This window comes from Chiloscyllium plagiosum, unplaced genomic scaffold, assembly GCF_037043375.1.
Source record: "Chiloscyllium plagiosum isolate Xiang-an unplaced genomic scaffold, Cpla_swu_hap1 HiC_scaffold_29, whole genome shotgun sequence".
In the NCBI taxonomy this organism is placed as follows: domain Eukaryota; kingdom Metazoa; phylum Chordata; class Chondrichthyes; order Orectolobiformes; family Hemiscylliidae; genus Chiloscyllium; species Chiloscyllium plagiosum.
In genome coordinates, this window is record NW_028270167.1 from 444,173 (window position 1) to 469,250 (window position 25,078).

The 25,078-nt window shown below is 43.0% G+C and overlaps 1 protein-coding gene across 6 annotated transcripts in view; it reads left to right on the forward strand.

Moving 5' to 3' along the window:
* Window positions 1-25,078, forward strand: part of tecta (tectorin alpha) — a 269,171-nt gene that overhangs the window by 13,667 nt on the left and 230,426 nt on the right. For all 6 annotated transcript variants that reach the window (XR_015751948.1, XM_087976270.1, XM_087976269.1 and 3 more), the window contains 5 exons: window positions 3,537-3,601; window positions 3,680-3,819; window positions 17,254-17,541; window positions 19,814-19,951; window positions 23,912-24,077. Coding sequence is in view for 5 of the 6 variants with exons in the window: in XM_087976270.1 (XP_087832396.1) it covers window positions 3,541-3,601; window positions 3,680-3,819; window positions 17,254-17,541; window positions 19,814-19,951; window positions 23,912-24,077 (793 nt within the window). In the remaining variant the exon portion in view is untranslated. The remainder of the gene's footprint in view (window positions 1-3,536; window positions 3,602-3,679; window positions 3,820-17,253; window positions 17,542-19,813; window positions 19,952-23,911; window positions 24,078-25,078) is intronic.

Here is a 25,078-nt window from a genome sequence, read left to right on the forward strand (position 1 = left end):
CTTTTTTCCAATTATATTTCCATTTCCTCTCCCCTTTTGAATGGATCCTTAGATCACATTGTTGTGGTCAGTTAGCTTTGTCCTTGCCATCAAGGCTACATTTGACTGAGTCTGTCATCAAGGAGCCCTAGCAAAACTGGAATCAATGGGTAATGGGGGGCAAACCCTTTTCTAGTTGGAGTCATACATGGCACATAGGAAAATGGTTGTAGTTATTGGAGGTCAGTCATCTCAGCTCCAGAATTCCAGCAAGAGTCTCTCATGGTAGTGTCCTGGGCCCGACCATCAGCAGCAGCTTCATCAATGACCTTCCATCTACCATAAGGATAGCAGTGGGGATGTTTTCTGATTATTGTATCCAATGTTCATCACAATTTGCAATTTCTCAGATACTGAAGCAGTCCATGTCCAAATGCAAGAAGATTTGGACAATATCCAGGTTTGAACTGATAAGTTAGATTTAGATTTTATTATCACATGTACTCAAATACAAAAGTACAGGAGAACAGTGAAACGTGCATAATGTCGCCACACGTGGCGCCATCTTAGGAACAATGGTACCTCGGTATATAAAAACCTAGATACAAAGTAGTAAAAGAAACAAAGTTAAAAAGTTAAGATTAGATTAGATTAGATTAGATTACAGTGTGGAAACAGGCCCTTCGGCCCAACAAGTCCACACCGACCCGCCGAAGCGAAACCCACCCATACCCCTACATTTACCCCTTACCTAACACTACGGGCAATTTAGCATGGCCAATTCACCTGACCCTACACATCTTTGTGATGTGGGAGGAAACCGGAGCACCCGGAGGAAACCCACGCAGACACGGGGAGAACGTGCAAACTCCACACAGTCAGTCGCCTGAGGCGGGAATTGAACCCGGGTCTCTGGCGCTGTGAGGCAGCAGTGCTAACCACTGTGCCACCGTGCCACCCATTAAGCATTACTGCATAGAATAGAACATAGAACATTACAGCGCAGTACAGACCCTTCAGCCCTCTATATTGCACCAACCTATGAAACCAATCTGAAGCCGATCTAATCTACAATATTCCATTATCATCCATATATTTATCCAATGACTATTTAAATGCCCTTAAACGTGGTGAGTCTACTACTGGTGCAGGCAGAACGTTCCACGCCCCTACTACTCTCTGAGTAAACAACCTACCTCGACATCTGTCCTATATCTATCAATCCTCAATTTAAAGCTATGCCCCCTCATGCTTGCCATGGTGGAAAAAGGCTCTCTTTGTCCATCCTATCTAATCCTCTGATCATCGTGTATGCCTTTATCAAATCACCTTTTAACCTTCTTCTTTCTAACGAAAACAGCCTCAAATTCCTCAGCCTTTTCTCATAAGACCTCCATATCTCTCTCCATACCAGGCAACATCCTAGTAAATCTCCTCTGCATCCTTTCCAATGTTTCCACATCCTTCCTATAGAACTATACACAATACTCAAACTGCAGCCGCACCAGAGTTTTGTACAGCTGCAGCATGACCTCATGGTTCTGAAGTTCAGTCTCTCTACCAATAAAAGCTAAGACACCGTATGCCTCCTTAACAAACCTATCAAACTGGGTGGCAACTTTCAGGGATCTATGTATATGGACACCGAGATCTCTCTGCTCATCCATAGCATCAAGAATCTTACATTAGCCCAGTACTCTGTATAGTAGAAAAATAAAGAAATAAGGTAATAGTTAACATTAAAGTCTTTCAAACTTTAAACTAGGAAAATAAAGGAATAAGTTAAAAGTTCATCATTCTTTGATGAGTTTATCTCACACTCCGGGAAACCTCACTGAGGCCACCGCAGATACTGTCACTGCAGCTGAAACGGCCATCACTCCGATCTCCCCCAGTGTCTCAGGAACATGCCTGGGAAGGATTCACTCACATGCTGAGCCAAGACACTGCAAACAGCTGCTGAGGGACACACCATGAGCCACTGAAAGACCAGGCCAGGACCCACTACGAGCTGCTGAGAGACCAGGCCAGGATCCACAATGAGCCACTGAGAGACCAATGTCTGGAACTTAAGACCCCGCAGACTCCTCAACCAGTGTATACAGTATTTATTTACCCAGTTAGCTTAACATGAATCAGGAAAGGACTACACGGCATGAGTCTGCAGTCAGTGAACCAGGTCACCATAGATACTCACAATTTTTGCTGGTCTGTCAAATTGTTCAGTCTGTTCTTTCTCCACAGATTGATTTTCTCTCTGGTTACTGCTGTACCCTTAGGTTAGCTGGAGAGTGAGGTACCAAGTGCCAGGCAATGATCATCTCCAAAAAGTGACAATCTAACCACCTGTCCTTTGAAATTCAATGGCGTTATCAACAATGAGATTTCATCACCCCCTTCTCAAGGGCCACTTGGAATAAATATTGGCCCAGCCAGTGACACCCGCATCCCAGGAATGAATTAAAAAAGAAATATCCTTTCCACATCCACATGTTAAGACCCTTCAAGATTTTCCATGTCTCAATCAAGTTGCTTCTTGCTCTCCTCTAGTGAATGAAAGTCTATCCTGTTCATCCTTTTCTTATAAAACAACATCCTCCTTTGGGCTGTTAGTCTAATAAACCTTCTCTGAACTTCCTACAAAGTGATGGTGCTTTGGAAGAACAAGAGCTATTCCAGCATCTTCACAAATATTTTTACTAAACAGGAGGTGGTACCACACTGGTAATGCACTGGTTCTAGTAATCCAAGGCTAATGTTTTGGGGGCATGGGTTTGAGCCTCACTGTGGCAGATAATGAAATTTGAATTCAATAAAAAATGTGGAATAAACAAAAGCTAGTCCCAAATGATATCCATTTAAATGCTGGTTATCACAAAGATCCATCTGGTTTGTTGATTTCAGTAATGTCCCTTCAAGGGAAGGAAATCAGCCACCCTCATCCAGTCTGACCTACATCTACCCCAGATCTACAGCAATTTGTTTGACTCTTAACTGCCCTCTGAAATGCCCAAACAAGCTGCCCAGTTCCTCCACGGTAAATGTTGGCTTAGCCAATGATGCACACATGCCACAAACAGGTTTTTTTAAATTACTCTGGACAAAGGAGGAGACACCTTGGATATAGAGGCATGAGCAGTGCTTTAGGAGGGTGAAACACCACAATCTCACTCTGCTTTTGAGAGTAGGATGGAAGCCTGAGTGAATCCAATGAGTCCCAAGAGATAGACATGGAGCTAGGACAGACTCACAGGATGGTGAAGCTTGAATAAAAAGCTTGAGTGTTTTTTTGTGATGTCAGAGGCAATTGTGGTTCCCAAATCAGATGGAAAGGAACCCAACTAAAAGGATACCCCAAAATTAAGCTAGATAAACAGGTCTTGAAACAAAAAGTCTCTCTTTGAAGAAGCATATGTGCCCTAATTGGTTAGGATGGGTGGATTTGAAAAGAAAATACATTCATATCTAACTGGGAAGATAAGGACTGAAGGGGGTTTGCTGCAACCAGCAAACATGTCTATCCAGCTACCCAATCACACTGTCTTTTTTTGTTGTAGGATCATGATTCCCAGCTGTCTGGCTCTGCTGATTTACTGCTTTCTGACAATGGCGTGTAATGGAGGTCAGTGATGTAGGACAAGTTACAGAGTGTTTTCAGCATGAAAGTTCTCCATTTCAAACAGCTCTATCTATTTTTCAGTGTTGTGTTTAGAATTACTGTATCAATTTGGAACCAGAAGCTCAGACAGTGAAACTCCAAAGGTTGATGATGGTGGATCTCCAGAAATTCCTCTATCAATTACTTTCCCATTCTTTGCAATGGGACAGAGGTCACTGCATGTGAGTAATCGACTTGTATTATGAAGCAAACTATCTCTTCCAATTAATTTTCTAGATCATGGGGATTTCTGAAAGCTACGTATTGGAATCAAGCCAATATGTTCATTACACGTAAATTTAAAATGAGTTCAATTAATCAGAAAAAAACTTCACAAGTCTGACTCCCCAGGCTGACCCATTGTCTCAGCCTGCTCCTGCCCCACTGAATTCATCTCCACCTATCTCGATACTGTCCTTTCCCCCCTGGTCGAGGAACATCCCACATACATTCGGGACACCACTCACGCCCTTCACCTCCTCCAAGACTTCCATTTCCCTGGCCCCCAACGCCTCATCTTCACCATGGATATCCAGTCCCCATGACTAGGGCCTTCAAGCCCTCTGTTTCTTCCTCTCTCAACGTCCCGCCAGTGCCCTTCCACTGACACTCTTATTCATTTGGCTGACCCTCACCCTCAACAATTTCTCCTTCAAGTCCTCCCACTTCCCCCAGATAAAAGGGGTAGCCATGGGCACCCGCATGGGCCCCAGCTATGCCTCTTTGTCAGCTACATCTTCCGGAGTTACACCGGCCCCACTCTCCACCTTTTCCTCCGTTACATTGATTGCTGCATTGGAGGAGGTTGAACAGTTCATCAACTTCACCAACGCATTCCACCCTGACCTTAAATTTACCTGGACCATCTCTGACACCACCCTCTCCTTCTTGGACCTCTCCATCTCCATCAATGATGACCGACTCAACACTGACATTTTCTACAAACCCACCAACTCCCACAGCTACCTAGTTTACATATCCTGCAAAATTGCTATCCCGTATTCCCAATTCCTCTGCCTCTGCTCCCAGGAAGACCAGTTCTACCACAGAACACCACCAGATGGTCTCCTTCTTTAAAGACCGCAATTTTCCCTCCCACGTGGTTGAAGATGTCCTCCAATGCATCTCATCCACATCCTGCACCTCCACCCTCTAATCCCACCCCTCCAACCGCAACAAGGACAGAACCCCCCAGTCCTCACCTTCCACCCCACCAACCTCTGCATAAATCGTATCATCCGCCATTATTTCCGCCACCTACAAATGAACCCCACCACCAGGGAGATATTTCCCTCCCCACCCCTATCTGATTTCCATAAAGACCATTCCGTCCTCAACTACCTGGTCAGGTACACGCCCCCTAACAACCCACCATCCCCTCCCGGTACTTTCCCCTGCCACCACAGGAATTGCAAAACCTGCGCCCACACCTCCCCCCTCACCTTTGTCCAAGGTCCCAAAGGAGCCTTCCACATCCATCAAAGTTTCACCTGCACTTCCACACATGTCATTTACTGTATCCGTTGCTCCCGATGCGGTCTCCTCTACATTGGGGAGACCGGACGCCTTCTCCCAAAGCCCTTCAGAGAACATCTCTGGGACACCCGCACCAATCAACCCCACCGCCCCACGGCTGAACATTTCAACTCCCCCTCCCACTCTGCCGAGGACATGCAGGTCCTGGGCCTCCTCCACTGCCGCTCCCTCACCACCTGACACCTGGAGGAAGAACACTTTATCTTCCGCCTCGGGACCATTCAACCCCATGGCATCAATGCGGAATTCACCAGTTTCCTCATTTCTCCTCCTCCCACCTCACCCCAGTTCCAACCTTCCAGCTCAGCACTGTCCTAGTGAGCTGTCCCAACTGTCAATCTTCCTTCCCACCTATCTGCTCCACCTTCCCATCTGACCTATCACCTTTACCCTGACCTACATTCACTTATTGCATTCTCAGCTACCTTCTCCCCATCCCCACCCCCTCCCATTTATCTCTCCACCCCCGAGGTTCCAAGCCTCATTCCTGATGAAGGGCTTTTTGGCCAAAACGTTGATTTTCCTGCTCCTCGGATGCTGCCTGATCTGCTGTGCTTTTCCAGCACCACTCTAATCTTAACTGTAATCTCCAGCATCCGCAGTACCCACTTCCACCCAGAAAAATACTTCACTCTATTAAACCATGACCAAGGCAGGTACTCGAATATTAGATGTCTTGGGGAAACATTCATCGGACATGATCAAGGTGACAACTGCTCTACAAGGTGAATGACCTTCTCTGCTCTGCCAGGGTAAGTGCCACATACTTCTCTCTGCCACCCTGCCCTCTATCTCTGCTACTGCACCCACCTCCTACCAAGATCCATGTTCTGCCATGCCCATTATTGCCTACAATATCTGCCCACACCCAGTCTCCAGCCCCAACCCCCTACATCACTGACCCTGCACCGTCTCTTCATTCCCAAACAACACCTCACCATCTTTAAACCATCACTTCCATTATTAAAATGTCGCGCCACACATTTTTCAGCTCAATCTCTTTCTTTCATTACACGAGAAGTCAGCCCAGAATAGGGCAGACCAGGTTAATAGAGGATGCCTGACATTGGGATCCTCAAGGAGGGAATTCTGGATCTTGCAGGAGAATGCTGGGACTATTACTCCAGAGGTTCATGCCCTATCAATGAATCAGTCCCACTCCCTGTTCCATACTCACAGCAAACCCACTGTCAGGGTCATTCGTTACAAATCACATCTAACCACTGGCTGTGATCCCTTCACCTCCACTTGTCTTACAGGTAATGACAGCATGTTTACCATTCCTTCTGTGGACATCTCAGCCATTGGTCCTCAGGACCCTCAGAAATCTCTTCTCAGGGCCTGTCCAGTGGTGAACAAGCACTGCACCTCTACCCTAGCTGTCCTCAACTTGACCCTTGGAAATTCAAGCCCAAGCCCAATCACTTGCCTCTGACAAGAATGCTCTCAGTCTGGGCCATTTAGACACAAACAACTTCAGAATCTCCCTACCTAACCTCCAAGGCCACTAGGCTTCACTGTCAAGAAAGTTCCCTCCAACCCAGCTGTGCAACCAGGGAGCACAACCGAATGTAGTGGGAGGCAGAGAATGAAGAAAGCATATCGAGGACACTATAGTAGCATGGATCACAGTGCACTGGAAATGAAGTATCGTGTTTGCATTGTTATGGACTAGGCCAGACCACCTCAAAACATTCCTAAGCAGGCAGCCCAGACTGTAACTTTCCTATTTGTTTCAGTAAGTTTACAGAGACAATTACTAAAGTAATTTAGCGAAGTTGACCACTGGGTTTTAAAACAGACAAAAATTTATTCACAAAATTACGGAATGAAACACAAAGAACAGAATAAAGAATACCTACAGAACTCAGTCTCTCCAAACTAGACTTAATTATGTTGTTCCAAATATGCACAACAGTCCCAATAAACAAACCCCTTAAACACAGAGCAAAAATGAAACAAAGGCTTACAGGTCGAAGTTAGAAGGGCAGAAGGAGAGAGAGTCTAGCAGCCTGTTTCCACACAGCCCACTGCTGAACTGACCCAAACAATAGACAATAGACAATAGACAATAGGTGCAGGAGTAGGCCATTCAGCCCTTCGAGCCTGCACCGCCATTCAAGACTTCAGCTTTTAGGACTGACCACTCTCCTTTCATTACACAAGTCACTTCTAAAACATAAAAGCTTTGGCCTAAAGTCTCATCTGTTTACGTATAAACAAAAAGGCCTCCCAATGCCCTTCTCATCACTGTACCAACTCAGCCGATTTGGAGCCCAGTTTTATGACCCCTCTGAAAGAAAATCAAGGACACAATCTCCTTGAGAAAAGGAACTGTTTTTAGAAAAAAGGAACCAGCTTTGTGACAGCGTTGGTTTGATTGTTTTGGCTCTACATCTGTTTGTTTGAGTTAGTGATTTTTGAGAAAATTTGTAGTTCAGGTTGGGGTTCTCAATGTAAGTATGCTCACTGAGCTGGAAGGTTCATTTTCAGATGTTTCATCACCATACTAGATAACATCATCAGTGAGCCTCCTGTGAGGTGTTATGTCTCGCTTTCGAATTATGCGTTTGTTTGAGTCTCTGTGTAGCCTCGAATATGACTGTTCCAGACTGACAGCTAGCTTCATGTCTATAGACGATGGACTATGCATCAATATCTGTGTTGCAAGCTTGCTGCAGCTTGTGGAAGCAAAAGGAATAAGTTGTAACCAGCAACAAAATCAGAAATTGTTGGAAAATCTCAGCAGGTCTGGCTACACTATGCATGTTAATACTACCAATTTTTAAACTCATTTAGGATAATTTTAGATTACCAAGTGCCCAATGTCCATTTACCCATGGTCTTGTTACAGAGCAAGTTCCTGCATCTCTCTGGTATGGGTGAACCATTGCACCTTCGCAAGGCTGAGGTAGCTGCCCTGCTTCTCGCTGGGATGGGATGGGGGGAGGGGGAGAGGTTGCCCTGATCTGGCGTAGTTGTGGAGGATGAAGCCAGGGTGGTCCAGCTTGGAGTCTGACAGAGGGGTTGTCGTGTGTGCTCCTGATTTGGAGTGTCTCTGCATCCAGTTGCCTGGAGCTGTGGTGCGGTGGGTACCTCTTGGTTCCCAATGGCAGGGGGTTGGGTGTCCCAAGGCCCCTCTGGACGGGTGGCATTTCTGGATTGGGGTGCCTCCTCCCCTTCTCCCCCCGTGGTGCTGTGGCTCGTTTATTTGTTGATGGCCTTCCCTCTGCACGCCTTCACCTTCAGAGGGAGCTGCTGGTGTATCCATCATGCAGCTGCCTCTTTCCATTCTGCTGTGGGACTGTGGGGGCTCTCCATGGTCTTCACCTTTGTCCACTGCCTGACTACTGGGTGACTCTAGGTTCAGTGTTCCTGCTGGAGGGTGGCACCTCACTGTCATTAGAGAGGGTCCATGGCTTGCGTTGCCACCTCTGGCCATCTGAGCATATGTGACACTCTGTCTTGAGCAGATCTTGTTTAGGTGGCCTGCTTCTCCACACAGTTGCAGCCCCTTTACTCCATGAAGTCCTTGGTCAGGTGGCCCTCCTGTTTGCAGTTCCTGCTGAGGGTCACTTTGCAATCTACTGCCATGTGTCCTCACCTACCACAGATTTGGCACACTCTACACTGCCTCACAAGTGTCAGGTTGCCTCAGATCCTTCTGATCACAAAGTTGGAGGGTGGTTGAAGGATGTTCCCATTAGTGTCCATGCTCACGGTCACCTTGACCTGCAGCGTGTTGCCTCCCAATTGGACATACCTTCCCAGAAAGATCAGGACATTAACTTTTTAAAAATTTATTCATATTGTGGGATTTGGGCTTCGCTGACTGGCCAGTATTTATTGCTCATCCCTATAGAAGGTGGGGGTGAGCTGCGTTCTTGAACCATTGCAGTCTACCTGCTGTGGGTTGACCCACAATGCTCTGAGGAAGGGAATTCCAGGATTTTGACCCAGTGACACTGAAGGAATGACGATATATTTCCAAGTCAGGATGGTGAGTGACTTGGAGGGGTACTTGAGGATTCTGGGTAATCCAAACTGGAGGACAGGAAAAATTTCTGGCTGTGACAGGCTGCTCCTTTTTTGAGGTATTTTAGGTGTTGGAGGTGATTTCCTTGAATTCCAGGAGCAGCAATTACTGTTTTACATGTTACATTGTTTTGGAACTTTGGAGAAAAAGAAAGTCAAAACAACAGCACTTTTAAAAGGGAGAGAAACAGACAAAGGCAGAACATGGTCAGTCTGTGGAGGGGAGAGAGAGAGAGAGAGAGAGACAGAGAGAAAGAAACCTACACTGCTAACGGACACAACAGTGAACCTGCACAGTTACTGCCTTTGCTGTTTGAATTCATGTATTGCTGGACATTGGAGTGCATCTGGGAAAATTAACAAACCATGAATTTTACAACTAATCTTGGAGGAACCTGCTTGGGAGAGGTCACAGCACAGAAACAGATAAGTGGATATTTTTAAGTGTAGCCTTACAGTAAGTCTGCAGTAGTCAGTTAAATGGGTTCTTTTTTGATCATATGTTTTATTGCGTTAAGTCTCTTGATTAAACTTAAAAATATAAGCCATAAGTATTAAGTTAGTCTGCAGCAGTGTTTTGTAGAGTAATAAGACTGTGCTATTTTCTGGATCTGTGGATTGGAAGAAGCAAAAATGGCCTTTAGTAGAGTTATATGCTCTTTTTGTTGGATGTGGGAGTTCAGGTAGAGTTTACGTGTTACTGAGGATTATATCTGCAATAACTGCCATTGGTTGTGAATCCTATCAGATCAAATGGATCGATTGGAGAGACAGTTCGAGGCAATGAGGAATTTACAAGAGCAAGGGGATATGATGGATGGCAGTTATAGGAAGGAGAAGAGCTGCAGATACAGTCACATAGATGGGTGGGGGGGACCCAGGGAGATAGTGAGGAAAGAGATCAATCTGAGACTGGTACATTTGAGAAAAGAAGTGACTCAAACAGTCAGGGCAGGCAGGGACAAAGCAGAGAACAAGGTAAGACTGATAAATTAAACTGCATTTATTTCAATGCAAGGGGCCTAACAGGGAAGGCAGATGAACTCAGGGCATGGTTAGGAACATGGGACTGGGATATCATAGCAATTACAGAAACATGGCTCAGGGATGGGCAGGACTGGCAGCTTAATGTTCCAGGATACAAATGCTACAGGAAGGATAGAAAGGGAGGCAAGAGAGGAGGGGAAGTGGCATTTTTGATAAAGGATAACATTACAGCTGTACTGAGAGAGGATATTCCCGGAAATACATCTAGGGAAGTTATTTGGGTGAAACTGAGAAATAAGAAAGGGATGATAACCTTATTGGGATTGTATTATAGACCCCTCATAGTCAGAGAAAAATTGAGAAACAGATTTGTAAGGAGATCTCAGTTATCTGTAAGAATAATAGGGTGGTTATGGTAGGGGATTTTAACTTTCCAAACATAGACTGGGACTGCCATTGCATTAAGGGTTTAGATGGAGAGGAATTTGTTAAGTGTGTACAAGACAATTTTCTGATTCAGTTTGTGGATGTAACCACCAGAGAAGGTACAAAACTTGACCTACTCTTGGGAAATAAGGCAGGGCAGGTGACTGAGATGTCAGTGGGGGAGCACTTTGGATCCAGCAACCATAATTCTATTCATTTTAAAATAGTGATGGAAAAGGATAGACCAGATCTAAAAGTTGAAGTTCTAAACTGGTGGAAGGCTAGTTTTGACAGCATTAGGCAAGAATTTTCAAAATCTAATTGGAGGCAGATATTCGCAGGTAAATGGACAGCTGGAATATGGGAAGCCTTCAGAAATATGATAACGAGAATTCAGAGACATATATTCCTGTTAGTGTGAAATGAAAGGTTGGTAGATAGCGAGTTTTGAGAAGATTTGTAGTTCAGGATGAGGTTTTGGATGTAGGTTTGCTCGCTGAGTTGGAAGGTTCATTTCCAGACATTTTGTTGTCTTACTCAATAACATCTTCAGTGGGCCTCATGCAAAGCCTTCGTTACCTAGTAAGGTAACGAAGCATCTGGAAATGACCCTTTCAGCTCAGCGAGCAAACCTACATCCAAAGGTTGGTAGATTTAGGGAATGCTGGATGACGAAAGAAATTGAGGGTTTGGTTAAGAAAAACAAGGAAGCATATGTCAGGTATTGACAGGATAGATCAAATGAATCCTTAGAAGAGTATAATGGCAGTTGGAGTATACTTAAGAGGGAAATCAGGAGGGCAAAAAGGGGACATGAGATAGCTTTGGCAAATAGAGTTAAAGAGATTCCAAAGGGATTTTACAAATACATTAAGGACAAAAGGGTAACTAGGGAGAGAATAGGGTCCCTCAAAGATCAGCAAGGCGGCCTTTGTGTGAAGCCGCAGGAGATGAGGGCGATACTAAACAAATATTTTGCATTAGCGTTTACTGTGGAAAAGGACATGGAAAGTATAGAATGTGGGGAAATAGATGGTGACATCTTGCAGAATGTCCATATTACAGAGGAGGAAGTGCCGGATGTCTTGAAACACATAAAAGTGAATAAATCCCCAGGACCTGATCAAGTGTACCCTAGAACTCTGAGAGAAGCAAGGGAAGTGATTTCTGGGCCCCTTGCTGAGATATTTGTATCATCGATAGTCACAGGTGAGGTGCCGGAAGATTGGAGGTTGACTAACGTGGTGCCACTGTTTAAGAAGGGTGGTAAGGACAAGCCTGGGAACTATAGACCAGTGAGCCAGACGTCAGTGGTGAGCAAGTTGTTGGAGGGAATCCTGAGGGACAGGGTTTACATGTATTTCGAAAAGCGAGGACTGTTTAGGGATAGTCAACATGGCTTTGTGCATGGAAAATCATGTCTCACAAATTTGATTGAGGTTTTTGAAGAAGTAACAAAGAGGATTGATGAGGACAGAATGGTGGATGTGATCTATATGGACTTCAATAAAGCGTTCGACAAGGTTCCTCATGGGAGACTAGTTAGCAAGGTTAGATCTCATGGAATAGAGGGAGAACTAGCCATTTGGATACAGAACTGGCTTAAAGGTAAAAGACAGAGGGTGGTGGTGGAGGGTTGTTTTTCAGACTGGAGGCCTGTGACCAGTGAAGTGCCACAAGGATCAGTGCTGGGTCCTATACTTTTTGTCATTTACATAAATGATTTGCATGTGAGCATAAGAGGTACAGTTAGTAAGTTTGCAGATGACATCAAAATTGGAGGTATAGTGGACAACAAAGAAGGTTACCTCAGATTACAACGGGATCTTGATCAGATGGGCCAATGGGTTGAGAAGTGACAGATGGTGTTTAATTTAGATAAATGCGAGGTGCTGCATTTTGGGAAAGCAAATCTTAGCAGGACGTATACACTGAATGGTAAAGTCCTAGGGAGTATTGCTGAACAAAGAGATCTTGGAATGGAGGTTCATAGCTCCTTGAAAGTGGAGTCACAGGTATTTACGATAGTGAAGAAGGTGTTTGGTATGCTTTCCTTTATTGGTCAGAGTACTGAGTACAGGAGTTGGGAGGTCATGTTGCGGCTGTACAGGACATTCGTTAGGCCACTATTGGAATATTGCGTGGAATTCTGGTCTCCTTCCTATTGGAAGGATGTTGTGAAACGTGAAAGGGGCAGAAAAGATTTACTAAGATGTTGCCAGGGTTGGAGGATTTGAGCTATGGGAAGAGATTGAATAGGCTGGGGCAGTTTTCCCAGGAGGGTCGGAGGCTGATGGGTTGCCTTATAGAGATTCATAAAATAATGAGGGGCAAGGATAGGATAAATAGACTAAGGCTCTTCCCTGGGGCAGGGGAGTCCAGAACTAGAGGGCATAGGTTTAGGGTGAGAGGGGAAAGGTATAAAAGAGACCTAAGGGCCAACGTTTTCACGCAGAGTGTGGAATGAGCTGTCAGAGGATATGGTAGGGGCTGGTACAATTGCAGCATTTAAAAGGCATTTGGATGGGTATATGAATAGGAAGGGTTTGGAGGGATATGGACTGGGTGCTGGCAGGTTGGACTAGATTGGGTTGGGGTAACTGGTCAGCATGGATGAGTTGGACCAAAGAGTCTGTTTCTGTGCTGTACATCTCTATGACTCTATGGCTCTATCTGCTGCCCTTGTCTTTCTCCGTGGACAAGGTTGTGGGTTTGGAAGGACTATTGAAAGCCCAAAAGGTGCAGTACATGTAGATGGTAACAAGCCAGTTCATCTCCCCTGGCAGGATGAACAGTGGTGTTGAAGATTGACAGACAGGGGACCCTCACCTCCTTCCTCCTTGAATAACTTCAAGTGATGCTCACATTGCTTCACACTCCAAAAGGTCACTTTGAAATACCCTCTCTCTGGGGAAATCCTATAGATAATAGATTTTTTTTATTGCGAAAATATACTTTATTTGTAAAAAATCTTTCGATGCATATGTAGCCACTGTAGCAGTTCAGTTCTGTACAGTCTTAGCCTATGGAAAACAAACAAACAGTGAAGTTCAACTTTTCCGACAGTTCAACAAACCCAAAGCCATTTCTTCCTTAAGTAAGATGCTATTTACATATATTTGAGGCACTGGGAGGGTCCAATAACTGAATAGACCCCCATTTACCTTCAGCAGGAAGACCTCACTGCTCTCTCCCCACTGTGTCTTAGCAGCAGCTGCCCCAAGCTTCAGTGTGTCCCTCAGCACATAGTCCTAGGCCCTGGAATGTGCCAGTCTGCAACATTCTTTCAGGGTCAACTCCTACTCTGGAAGACCAACACATTTCAGGCAGACCAAAGAACGTCTTTCACTGAGTTGATGATCGTCCAAGCACAGTCAGTGTTTGGCTCAGCGTGCGTCCCAGGGAACAGCCCTTACAGCAGAGTCCCATGTCACAGAGCTGCTTAGGACAAACCTCAGTGAAAATCACTGCACCTTCCTCCAGATTTCCTTTTGCAAAGATACATTCCAGAAGTTGTGTGACAGTCTCAACATCCTTACAGCTACTTCGATGGCAGCGTGCAGTGATGTAGACTGACTGGGCATACATGAAGGATCTGACAAGTACTGCCCATCTCACCACTTGCTAAGCAATGTCTTGGTGCTTGTTAAAACGTTCTGGTGACATTCTGCCAAATGATTTGCTGATCCTCATGTGCCACTTACATCCCACAGCAACTGAGGAGGACCAGTTGACAAGGAACCCTTCCTCCGCCTTCCTCACAGTCACCCTAATTATATTATGGATCCCCTGGCCTGAGGTATGAATGCTCACGGAGGCTATAGTTCTGGTTGCCTAATGACTGTTAGGCCAAAACCAGCATAAAGATCTACCAATAGCAGCTCAACTCAACCAACGATCCTTCAATGTCCAATCATGATCCAGCAATGATCTCAAAATCCTCTGATGACTTGTAACTTGGAACTTACAGTTGATATTAACCAAAAGATAGAACATAGAACATTACACCGCAGTACAGGCCCTTCGGCCCTCGATGTTGCGCTGCCCTATCATACCAATCTGAAGCCCATCCCACCTACACTATTCCATGTGCGTCCATTTGCCTGTCCAATGACGACTTAAATGCACTTAAACTTGGCGAATCTACTACCAATTCAGGCAAAGCATTCCATACCCTTACTACTCTCTGAGTAAAGAAACTACCTCTGACATCTGTCTTATACCTATCTCCCCTCACTTTAAAGTTGTGTCCCCTCGTGTTTGTCGTCCCCATACTTGGAAAAAGGCTTTCCCTGTCCACCCTATCTAACCCTCTGATTATCTTATATGTCTCTATTAAGTCACCTCTCAATCTTCTTCTCTCTAACGAGAACTGTCTCATGGCCCTCAGCATTTCCTTGTAAGACATTCCTTCTATACCAGACAACATCCTAGTAAATCTCCTCTGCACCCTTTCCAAAGCTTCCACATCCTTCTTATATTGCGGTGACCAGAACTGTACATAGTACTCAAAGTGTGGCTGTACTAGAGCTTTGTACAGCTGCAGCATAACCTCCTGGTTCTGGAACTCAATCCCTCTATTAATAAAGGTCAAAACACTGAATGCCTTCTTAACAACCCTGTCAATCTGGGTGGCAACTTTCAGGGATCTGTGTACATGGACACCGAGATCTCTCTGCTCATCTGCACTCCCAAGAATCTTACCATTAGCCCAGTACTTTGCATTCTGATTACTCCATCCAAAGTGAATCACCTCACACTTGTCCACATTAAACTCCATTTGCCACCTCTCAGCCCAGCTCTGCATCCTATTTATGTCTCTCTGCAACCTACTACATCCTTCGTCACTATCCACAACTCCACCGACCTTAGTGTCATCTGCAAATTTACTAACCCACCCTTCTAAGCCCTTATCCAGGTCATTTATAAAAATGACGAACAGCAGTGGACCCAACACCAATCCTTGCGGTACGCTGCTAGCAACTGGATACCAAGATGAACATGTTCCATCAACTACAACCCTCTGTTTTCTTTCAGCAAGCCAATTACTGATCCCAACTGCTATATCTCCCACAATCCCATTCCTCCGCATTTTATATAATAGCCTACTGTGGGGAACCTTATCGAACGCGTTGCTGAAATCCATATACACCACATCAACCGGTTTACTCTCATCTACCAGTTTGGTCACTTTGTCAAAAAAGTCAATAAGATTCGTTAGGCACGACCTACCCTTCACAAAACTGCGCTGACTGTCCCTGATCAGATTATTCTTTTCTAGATGGTTATAAATCCTATCTCTTATAACCTTTTCCAACACTTTACCAACAACTGAAGTGAGACTCACTGGTATCTGTAAAACCTGTAAAACTGTTGCATAAACAGAGGCAGGAATATAGTATGAAGGACTGCATGGAAATCTATGTCAGTCAATGTATATGGATGTACATCAGCGAATCCAGGTCTTTCACATCACTTTTGAAGGCAATTGTTTCCTTATTGTAAAGGCATATATTTTATTTTTCTCTTTCTTTAAAAAAAAGCAAACAACCTGATACTTATTGCTGTTAGTTCAAACAGCGAGGTAAAAATTAGTTACTGGTGAACAGGAGCCTGGGGACTTTGTGTGAATGGAGATTTGACCTGCAACAAGTAGCTGATTGGTCTGTGAACTAGTGACTAGTTATTGATGACAAAGACCTCCTGTCTGCCAACATTGTGTGATTGGCTCCCAGGAAGCTGAACAGTTTATGTTGAGCTCAGAAGCCATCAATCTTCAGAGGAGAAGGAGCTTTTTCACTCTGACGTAAAAGGCATCACACACTTGTAGAAAGCCAATTTATTTTCTCTCATCATTTGCTGCAAGCTCTCCAGGTATTTTCTGCAGGCACCAAGTGGCTGGTTCACGCTTGGAAAGGTCTTTGACTTCTTATTAATAAGTGTAAACCAGTCATCCTGTACCTAGTGAAAATACCTGGAGAGAAAAGATCAAGAAGCAGCGTTCTGATCAGCAAAAGGATCCTCTCAGCAAACTCCATGAACTGGGAACATTGAACTGAATTCCCCGTCTTTCCCTCTGCCCACAACTCCCATGTCTTTGTGTCTGTCTGTGTATTTGGAGAGGGGGAGATTTATAAGCGGGTTTGAGCTTTCACAAGTAGAGTTCCATGTCGCGATTTATAGTTGTTTACCTGTAGCTGGAACCTATGTTTTTGTAATAAATCATAACTGCAGAAACTTGGACTGTGATTTCTCTCAACCTGGATCTAAATGACAGGGAAATTGGGCAAGTCAGTGTGTGTGCTTTTCAAAATCTTTAACGTTTATGAATACTCAGGAAATAGTGAGGCTTGATTTCCAGCATACTCCGTAAGTGACTGTAACATTATATCATCTCAGAAATAGTTCATTCTGTTTTTACTGCACCTCACCAACACCTCCCCCCTCCTCCCCCCGCCCTCTCCCCACCCCTCCACCAACAAATTATGCCACTATAGTTGATTATCTACCTTGTCTAGTGGTTGCATAGACTATGTCAGTGACATTTGGGTACTTGTACCACTGAGAGGTATAATCTATGGTTGTTGGGATGAAGAATGGATATTTAATGAACTTTGTGTCCTGTCTGCCAGGTGAATAACAATGGTGTGATATCCTTCAATGTACAAGTCAGCCAGTTCACCCCTGAAGCTTTCCCTCTTTCTGATGGGCGTTCCTTCATTGCTCCTTTTTGGGCTGATGTTCATAATGGAATCAAGGGGAATGTGTATTACAGAGAGAGTACTGATCCCAGTATCCTGCAAAGAGCTACCAAGGATATCAGGAAGAACTTCAAGGACCAGAACGCCTTCTCAGCTACTTGGGTGTTCATTGCCACCTGGTACAAAGTCACTTTCTATGGAGGCAGCTCCACAACACCGGTAATCAGAAATTGCAAAATTGTGATGAGGTTAACTGTGCTTTTAATCAGAGCAGTAAACATTTGAGTTCAGGGATAATTATTTGGACAGCAAGATGAATGGTGCAGATGGAGAAATTGCAATTCAATCACTAATTGCTGCACATTCCTGTGTATCAGACAATGTCATTACATTCTCTTATATACATAGATCTCATAAGAACAAAAGAAATATGAATGAGAGGACACCACTTGTCCCCTTGAACAATTCAGTACTATCAATGATGGTGTTCAGCCTCAACTGTAGTTTTCTGCCTGCTCTCCACAGCCATTCGATTATTGACAAGACAAAGTCTACATCAACCATCAAGCATCTCCAGAACTCTAGAATAGAGAATTATAAAGATTCACAACTTCTCGATGAAGAAGTTTCTCATCATCACTCTCCTAAGTGATAAACCCTTTATCCTGACATACCAACCACATTTTAAATTCTCCAATCATCGAAGCAATCTGTGTCTACCCTATGAGACCCCTTTCAGAACCTTGAATGTTTCAATTAGACCACCTTTCATTCTTAGGTATAACTTCTCAAGCTTCATGATTTCATATCAGCAACACATTTTGAAGTGTGTCCTGTACACCAAGATCACTAATAACACTTGGGAAAATAAATAGTGATATCTTGAAAAGAGTCCATATTACAGAAGAAGAGGTGCTAAAGGTCTTATAATGCATAAAGGTAAAACTAATCCCCAGGACCTGATCAGGTATATCAAAGAACATTGTGGGAAGCTAAGGAAGAAATTGCAGAGTCCCTTGCAGAGATACTTGTGCCATTGATTGCCTCAGGTGAGGTAATGGAAGACTGGAGGGTGGCTAATGTAGTGTCATTATTTAAGAAAGACTGCTAGGAAAAGCCAGAGAATTGTGGAAAGGTGAGCCTGACATCTTTTGGAAAGATTTAAAAGGGACCTGCGGAGAAATGTTTTCACACAGAGGGTGATGTGTGTGTGGAACGAACAGCCAGAGGAAGTGTTAGAGGTGGGTACAATTACAATATTTAAAAGACATTTGGATGGGTAATGAAAAGGAAAAGTACAGAGGGAAATGGGTCAAAAGAAGGCAAATGAGATTAATTCAGTTTAGGATACCTGGTCAGCATGGATGAGTTTGACCAAAGGGTCTGTTTCCATGCTGTATGACTCTATGACTCAGTGCCAAACTCCCAGAGCTCCCTCCCTTATATCATTGTGGGCAGCCCTATATCTCAGGGACGGCTGTGGTTCAAAAAGTTAAAAATCACACAACATCAGGTTAGAGTCTAACAGGTTTATTTGGAAGTGCAAGTTTTTGGAGCATTGCTCCTTTGTCAGGTAGCTAATGGGGCAATGGTTCAAAAGACATCTCACAACAATATTCCCAAAGGTAACCAGGGCTATCAATAAATGAATGAATTTACAAAATTCAACATTTTCACAGCAGCAGATGTCAGTCTAAGTGATCTGGTTTTCCCTCATTCTATTTCCCTTCTTTTGTGAAAAATGGTATTACATTTCCTAACTCCCAATTCACTGGGACCATCTTAGAGTCCAGGGAGATTTGGAACATCATATCCAGTGCAGCACTATGTCTGCAGTTACTTCACTTCAAGCTCTTAGATAGGCCAGCAGCTCCAGACCTTGAAATTTACTATGTTTTAATCTTTTACATTTCTCAGTATCCTATTCTCTTGCAATATAATTCACTTCTTTATCAGCCCTTTGGCTACACTTTAATTTTTATATTTAATTTGCATCTTTTATGATTAGGGTAAGGGTTAAGTTAACTGACACAAAACATTCATTCAACATCTCTTTATTTCATCATTCACTATAATTATTTACCCTCTCTCTCTCCATCTAAGGAACCAGTATTTATTCTCCTACTGTCACGCTTTTAAACTCAAAAGCTCCCACCAATAATTTTTAGATTCACGGTTAGATAACACTCATATTTTACATTTTTTCCTCATTTATCAATTTTCTAGTGACCCTTTGCTCATTTCCAAAACAGTCCCAATACTCATACTTACTACTATTCTTCACAATATTCCAAAGTAAGACAGAGGTGGATTTTGCTTTCAACAGATTACGTTTTGGTTAAATGTCTTGAAAGATTTTTTTGGAATGTTCATTACCTGTATATTTACTACTTTGCCATATCCCCACCAGCCTTAGCCAGCTTTCCCTTCAGAGCTTTTGCTTAGACTGATTTTTATATTTGTATCTAACCTTGCATTCTGTGGTGAACAGGTGAATACGTTTCAGTGTGTGCTGATCACAGATGAAAGAACATCATTTGCCATGTTTAACTATGCTGATATTTACTGGACTACAGGGACTGCAAGTGGAGGAGACCCACTAACTGGAGTTGGAGGCTCAGCAGCACAGGTCAGAATTTGCAAACCTCTTCCCATATACGAAACTTAGCTAATAAAGTGAGTGAGGTAACATTGTTAATGCAAAAATAGACCATAGGTGTTGACAGGATCTAATGGAAGCTAAACAGAAATGGAAATGTCATTGAAAGATTGTTAAGGATAGTATATTGATGTATATGTGATCTAACAAAAGTGTTTGACAAAGTTAACTTGTAGGTAAAAATGAAGTCCATGGGTTAACAGGACAATAACAACATCGATTTAAATTCACAAAGAGCCAGAATGCAGTGTGTAATGGTGAATAATTGGTTGTTCTTCAGACTGGAGGAGAGTAAACAGTATGTTCAAAGGGGTCAGTATTGGAACTACAACTGTACAGATCTGAACTTAGATACACAGAAAATACTGGCAATGAAGTCAAAATCTCAAGGACTTAGCAAGAAGTTAAGGATAGTATTTAGTGGAGAAATGTGTAAACCTGAGGTTTTGAGAAACCAGCAAAGAACCGCAAGAGAGTTGATTAAAAAAAGGCAGAAAAGACAGGTTATGAGAATGCCCAGCCTGGGATGTAAAGAAACAGATTACAAGAGTTTCTACATGTACATAAAAAGGAGGAAAGTAATTAAATTAAAAATTAGTACCTTAAAGTAAAAGATAGAATGCTTCATCACAAATGGTGGCACGGTGGCTCAGTGGTTAGCACTGCTGCCTTACAGTGCCAGAGAACTGGGTTTGATTACCGCCAAGGCTGACTGTCTGTGTGGAGTTTGCACATTCTCCCTGTGTCTGCGTGGATTTCCCCTGGATGCTCCAGTTTCCTCCCACAGTTCAAAGGTGCGCAGATTAGGTGAATTGGCCATGTTAAATTGCCCATCATGTTCAGGGATGTGTAGGTTAGGTGCATTAGTCAAGGGTAAATGTAATGGAATGGGTTACACTGTTCAGAGGGTCCGTGTGGACTTGTTGGGCCAAACGGTCTGTTTCCGCACTGTGGGAATCTAATCTAAATGGCAGAGACATTGAAAAATTATTGTGGGTTTGGTTCACAGTAGAATACACAATACAATAATAAGTATGGAATAATCAAGAGGCTAAACAGAGCAAGGGACAACAGCTAAATAACCTCAGCAGAGGGAAATATATTGAATAAACTATAAAGAACCAAAATTCTATGCATTGCAAGAACCTAATGACCTCCACCTAGAGTTTTAAAAGAAATGGTTGCAAACAGTATAGTCATGCAAGTTGAGGAATTTTGTAAAATTGTATACTTTAGAATGGTCTGACTGGATTGGAAGTCATCAAATGTAATTCTAGATTCAAGAAAAGCAAAGAGAGTGAACTAGGGAGCCACAAGATCAGGTAGCTCAGAATCAGCCTTCAGGGAAGTGCTGGAATCCCGTATCCACGGTGGCTCAGTGGTTAGCACTATTGCTTCACAGCAGCAGGGTCCCAGGTTTGATCCTAACCTTGGGCAACTCTCTGTGTGGAATTTGCACGTTCTCCCTGTGTCTGCGGGGGTTCCCTCCCACAGTCCAAAGATGTGCCGGTCTGGTGAATTCTTTATGCTAAATTGCCCATAGTGTTGCCCATTCAGAGAGAAATGGGTCTGGATAGGTTACTCTTCGGAGGGTTGGTGTGGACTGGTTGGGCTGAAGGGCCTGTTTCCACACTGTAGGGAATCTAAGCATGGAAGTTAAAGCAATGCATTTCGAAAATCATAGCATGATTAAAGCTTTTGTGAAAGGCAGGTTGTGTTTGACATTATTTGAGTGTTTTCAGTATGTAAGCAATAGGATAGATAAATGGGAACCAATAGATACAGTACACTTACATTTCCAAAAATGTAACCAATCAGGGGCCACAAGCAAGGTTAATACACAAGAGAAGAGCTCATGGAGTTGGTGGCGATATAATAGCAGAGATCGAGGCTGCTTAATAGACAGCTGGACATTGTCAATATGGTAGGCTGTAACAATTGGTGTAAGGATCAGTGTTGGGGCCTGACCTATTTACAATCTACATCAATGGCTTAGATGAAAAGAAAGGAAGTCGTGTTACAAAGATCACATTTGTTTATTTTTCTTTATTTTTGGATTGTGCACCAGGTTGGGTAATGGATACTGATTTAACCAAGAAAAGTATAGATAGAGATGTTACAGTTTTAAAATGGCTTAACGGGACTCATTGTAAATTGTACTTACACTGTTGCTTTGTCCATGCAGTGGACTTATGATCACGTGGATGTGTTTTTCAAGCAGGTTTGCCCAGAGACAAGCTGCTAATTAAGTTTTTAATCATGACCAGAGTATGGGCTGGAGTCATCAACAAGAGAGCAACTCTCCTATTGGCTCATGGGCAAGTCGACAGCCTGTGTGTGAACAATACAAGGGCAGAAAGCCTCCAGATTCTTTAATAAAGGATCTCTCTCACCTTGTAGGGAAGTAACACAGAATGGGAAGACAGGTTACTCATAGTTTGCCAATAAGCTGCTGACTTTTATCGGTAACTGAGACTGAATACTTAGTGTGCCAACTGCCTGTGTCTTCAGTAAAGAACGGAGGAGATTTGGATGAGGAAGATCAAAGATCAGAAAATCAAAAACAGGACCCCTGAGTAATCCCATGGACTGGTGCTACTGATCTGTTCCCTTGATTTTTTTTTCTCCACAAATAACATCAATGTTTTTTGTTTGTCTATGTATGCCTGTGTGTATGTGTGGAGCCTAAACTAGAGTTATAATTTGATCATTCACCGTCCTGTTTGCTTGTGGTGAGAACAGATTTATTTGGAATAAACAATAGTTTCTGGTTGAGTACAGGGACCTGGTCAATGTGTTCTGTGAACGTGAATTCATCAGATGGAAAAATTGGGGACTTTGATCAGATCTTTAACTTTTGTGTCAACACCAGGAATAGTGGAGTTTGAGAATTAGTGCACTTTCCCAATTGGATTGTGACAATGAATCTGAGTTTATTCATGATGCAAGCTACACAGGAATGTAAACTTTGAGGAGGAATAATGAGGTTTGCAAGTAGATATAGTCAGGTTCAGTGAGTGAGCAACACAATGTAACAACTGGATTATAAACAGGGAAGTATGAAGTCATTCACTTTGGTAGTTAGATTAGAAAACTTTTTTAAGCTGTGATTGGTTGACTCCATGGTTCACTCTGGATACCTTAATTTAGGGCTGGTGTCAAGGTCTTAGAAGCTTTTTAGAGAATATTTTCTGGAATGATATCAGGCTGGGACTTCAGTTATGTGGAGAAAGTGGAGAAACTGATAGTTTTCGGTATAGCAGAGGTGGTTAAAATAGGGAATTGAACAGTTTTCAACTTTATGAGTGGGACTGATAAAATGAAGAAACTATTCCCAGAGGCAGGAGCACCAGTTACCAGAGGCATAGTTTAAAGTAACTAGCAAGAGAACCAGAGATTTAATGTCAAAACTTTCTTATTCAGTGTATGGAATTGTGACATGTGGAGTAAACATACAGAAAGACTCTCTAAAAGGGCAGTGGAAACAGATTCAATAATAATTTTCAAAAGATCATGAAGAAACTCTTGAACAGCAAACATCTGCTGGGCTGTAAAGTAAGGACAGAAAAGTGAAAATAACTAGATATCGCTTTCAGAGTTGCCATTGGGTCATTGGCCAAATTGCTATGTCTTGGTCAGCTAAGGGAAATACTTTCTTCTGATTTATAGAAACAGGATGCTTTTGCTGAAACATCTTTTACTGGACAAAACAAATAAGAACGTGTTCGCAAAGTGTTGGGTCTACGCATGAGTTTTAGGAATTCTTAATTGTGATTCATTTAGAATCCAATTCAATAAGATAGAAAACAGGTTAAATCATGTCTCTCAAAAGTTTACAATTGTTGTATATGTTAAACCTGTGATTAAATTACATTTGACATTAAGGTGTGTTTGTATGGTATTAATTATTTTCGCTTTGACACTGTACAGGCAGGATTCAATGGTGGTGATAACAGTCACTTTTTCAGTTTGCCCACATCTCGAACCTCTGAGATGATGAACATTGAAGAGACAAGTAACGTAAACTTCCCAGGACGTTGGATTTTTAGAATAGATGGAGATACAATTGATCCATCAAATGGTTGCAGCCTGAATGGTGAGTATCAATATTTCTAAAATGATCTAAGTACAGAACAGATATCTGGCCCACTTTAGGCTCAGTGAGTGATCTGAGGAAGACATCATGTTCAGTACATGAAATGCCTATGCGGGATTTTATTGGTGAGATTAGAACCCTCAATTACAGAATTATAGTCATACAGATGTATAGCACGGAATTTTGGATTTTGCAAAATTAAAACACTAAAACTTCCATGTGGTCATTAAATGTAAATCCTCTAAAAAGACTCTTCTATTTGAAGTGATACTTTCACAATTGGGTGAAGACCAATTTTACTAAGTTGAGGTGTGATTTAGCAAAAGTAACTGGTGTTCGACAAGGTTCCCCGTGAGAGATTGGTTAGCAAGGTTAGATCTCATATAACACAGGGAGAACTAGTCATTTGGATATAGAACTCGCTCAAAGGTAGAAGACAGAAAGTGGTAGTGGAGGGTTGATTTTCAGACTGAAATCCTGTGACCAGTGGAGTGCCACAAGGATTGGTGCTGGATCCACTACTTTTCATCATTTACATAAATTATTTGGATGTGAGCATAAGAGGTACAGTTATTAAGTTTGCAGATGACACCAAAATTGGAGGTGTAGTGGACAGCGAAGAAGAATACCTCAGATTACAACGGGATCTTGATCAGATGGGCCTATGGGCTGAGAAATGGCAGATAGAGTTTAATTTAGATAAATGCGAGGTGCTGCATTTGGGAAAGCAAATCTTAACATGACTTATACACTTAATGGTAAAGGTCCTAAGGAGTGTTGTTGAACAGAGACCTTGGAGTGCAGGTTCATAGCTCCTTGAAAGTGGAGTCGCAGGTAGATAGGATAGTGAAGAAAGCATTTGGTATACTTTCCTTTATTGGTCAGAGTATTGAGTACAGGAGCTGGGAGTCATGTTGCAACTGTACAGGACATTGGTTAGGCCACTTTTGGAATATTGCATGCAATTCTGGTCTCCTTCCTATTGGAAGGATGTTGTGAAA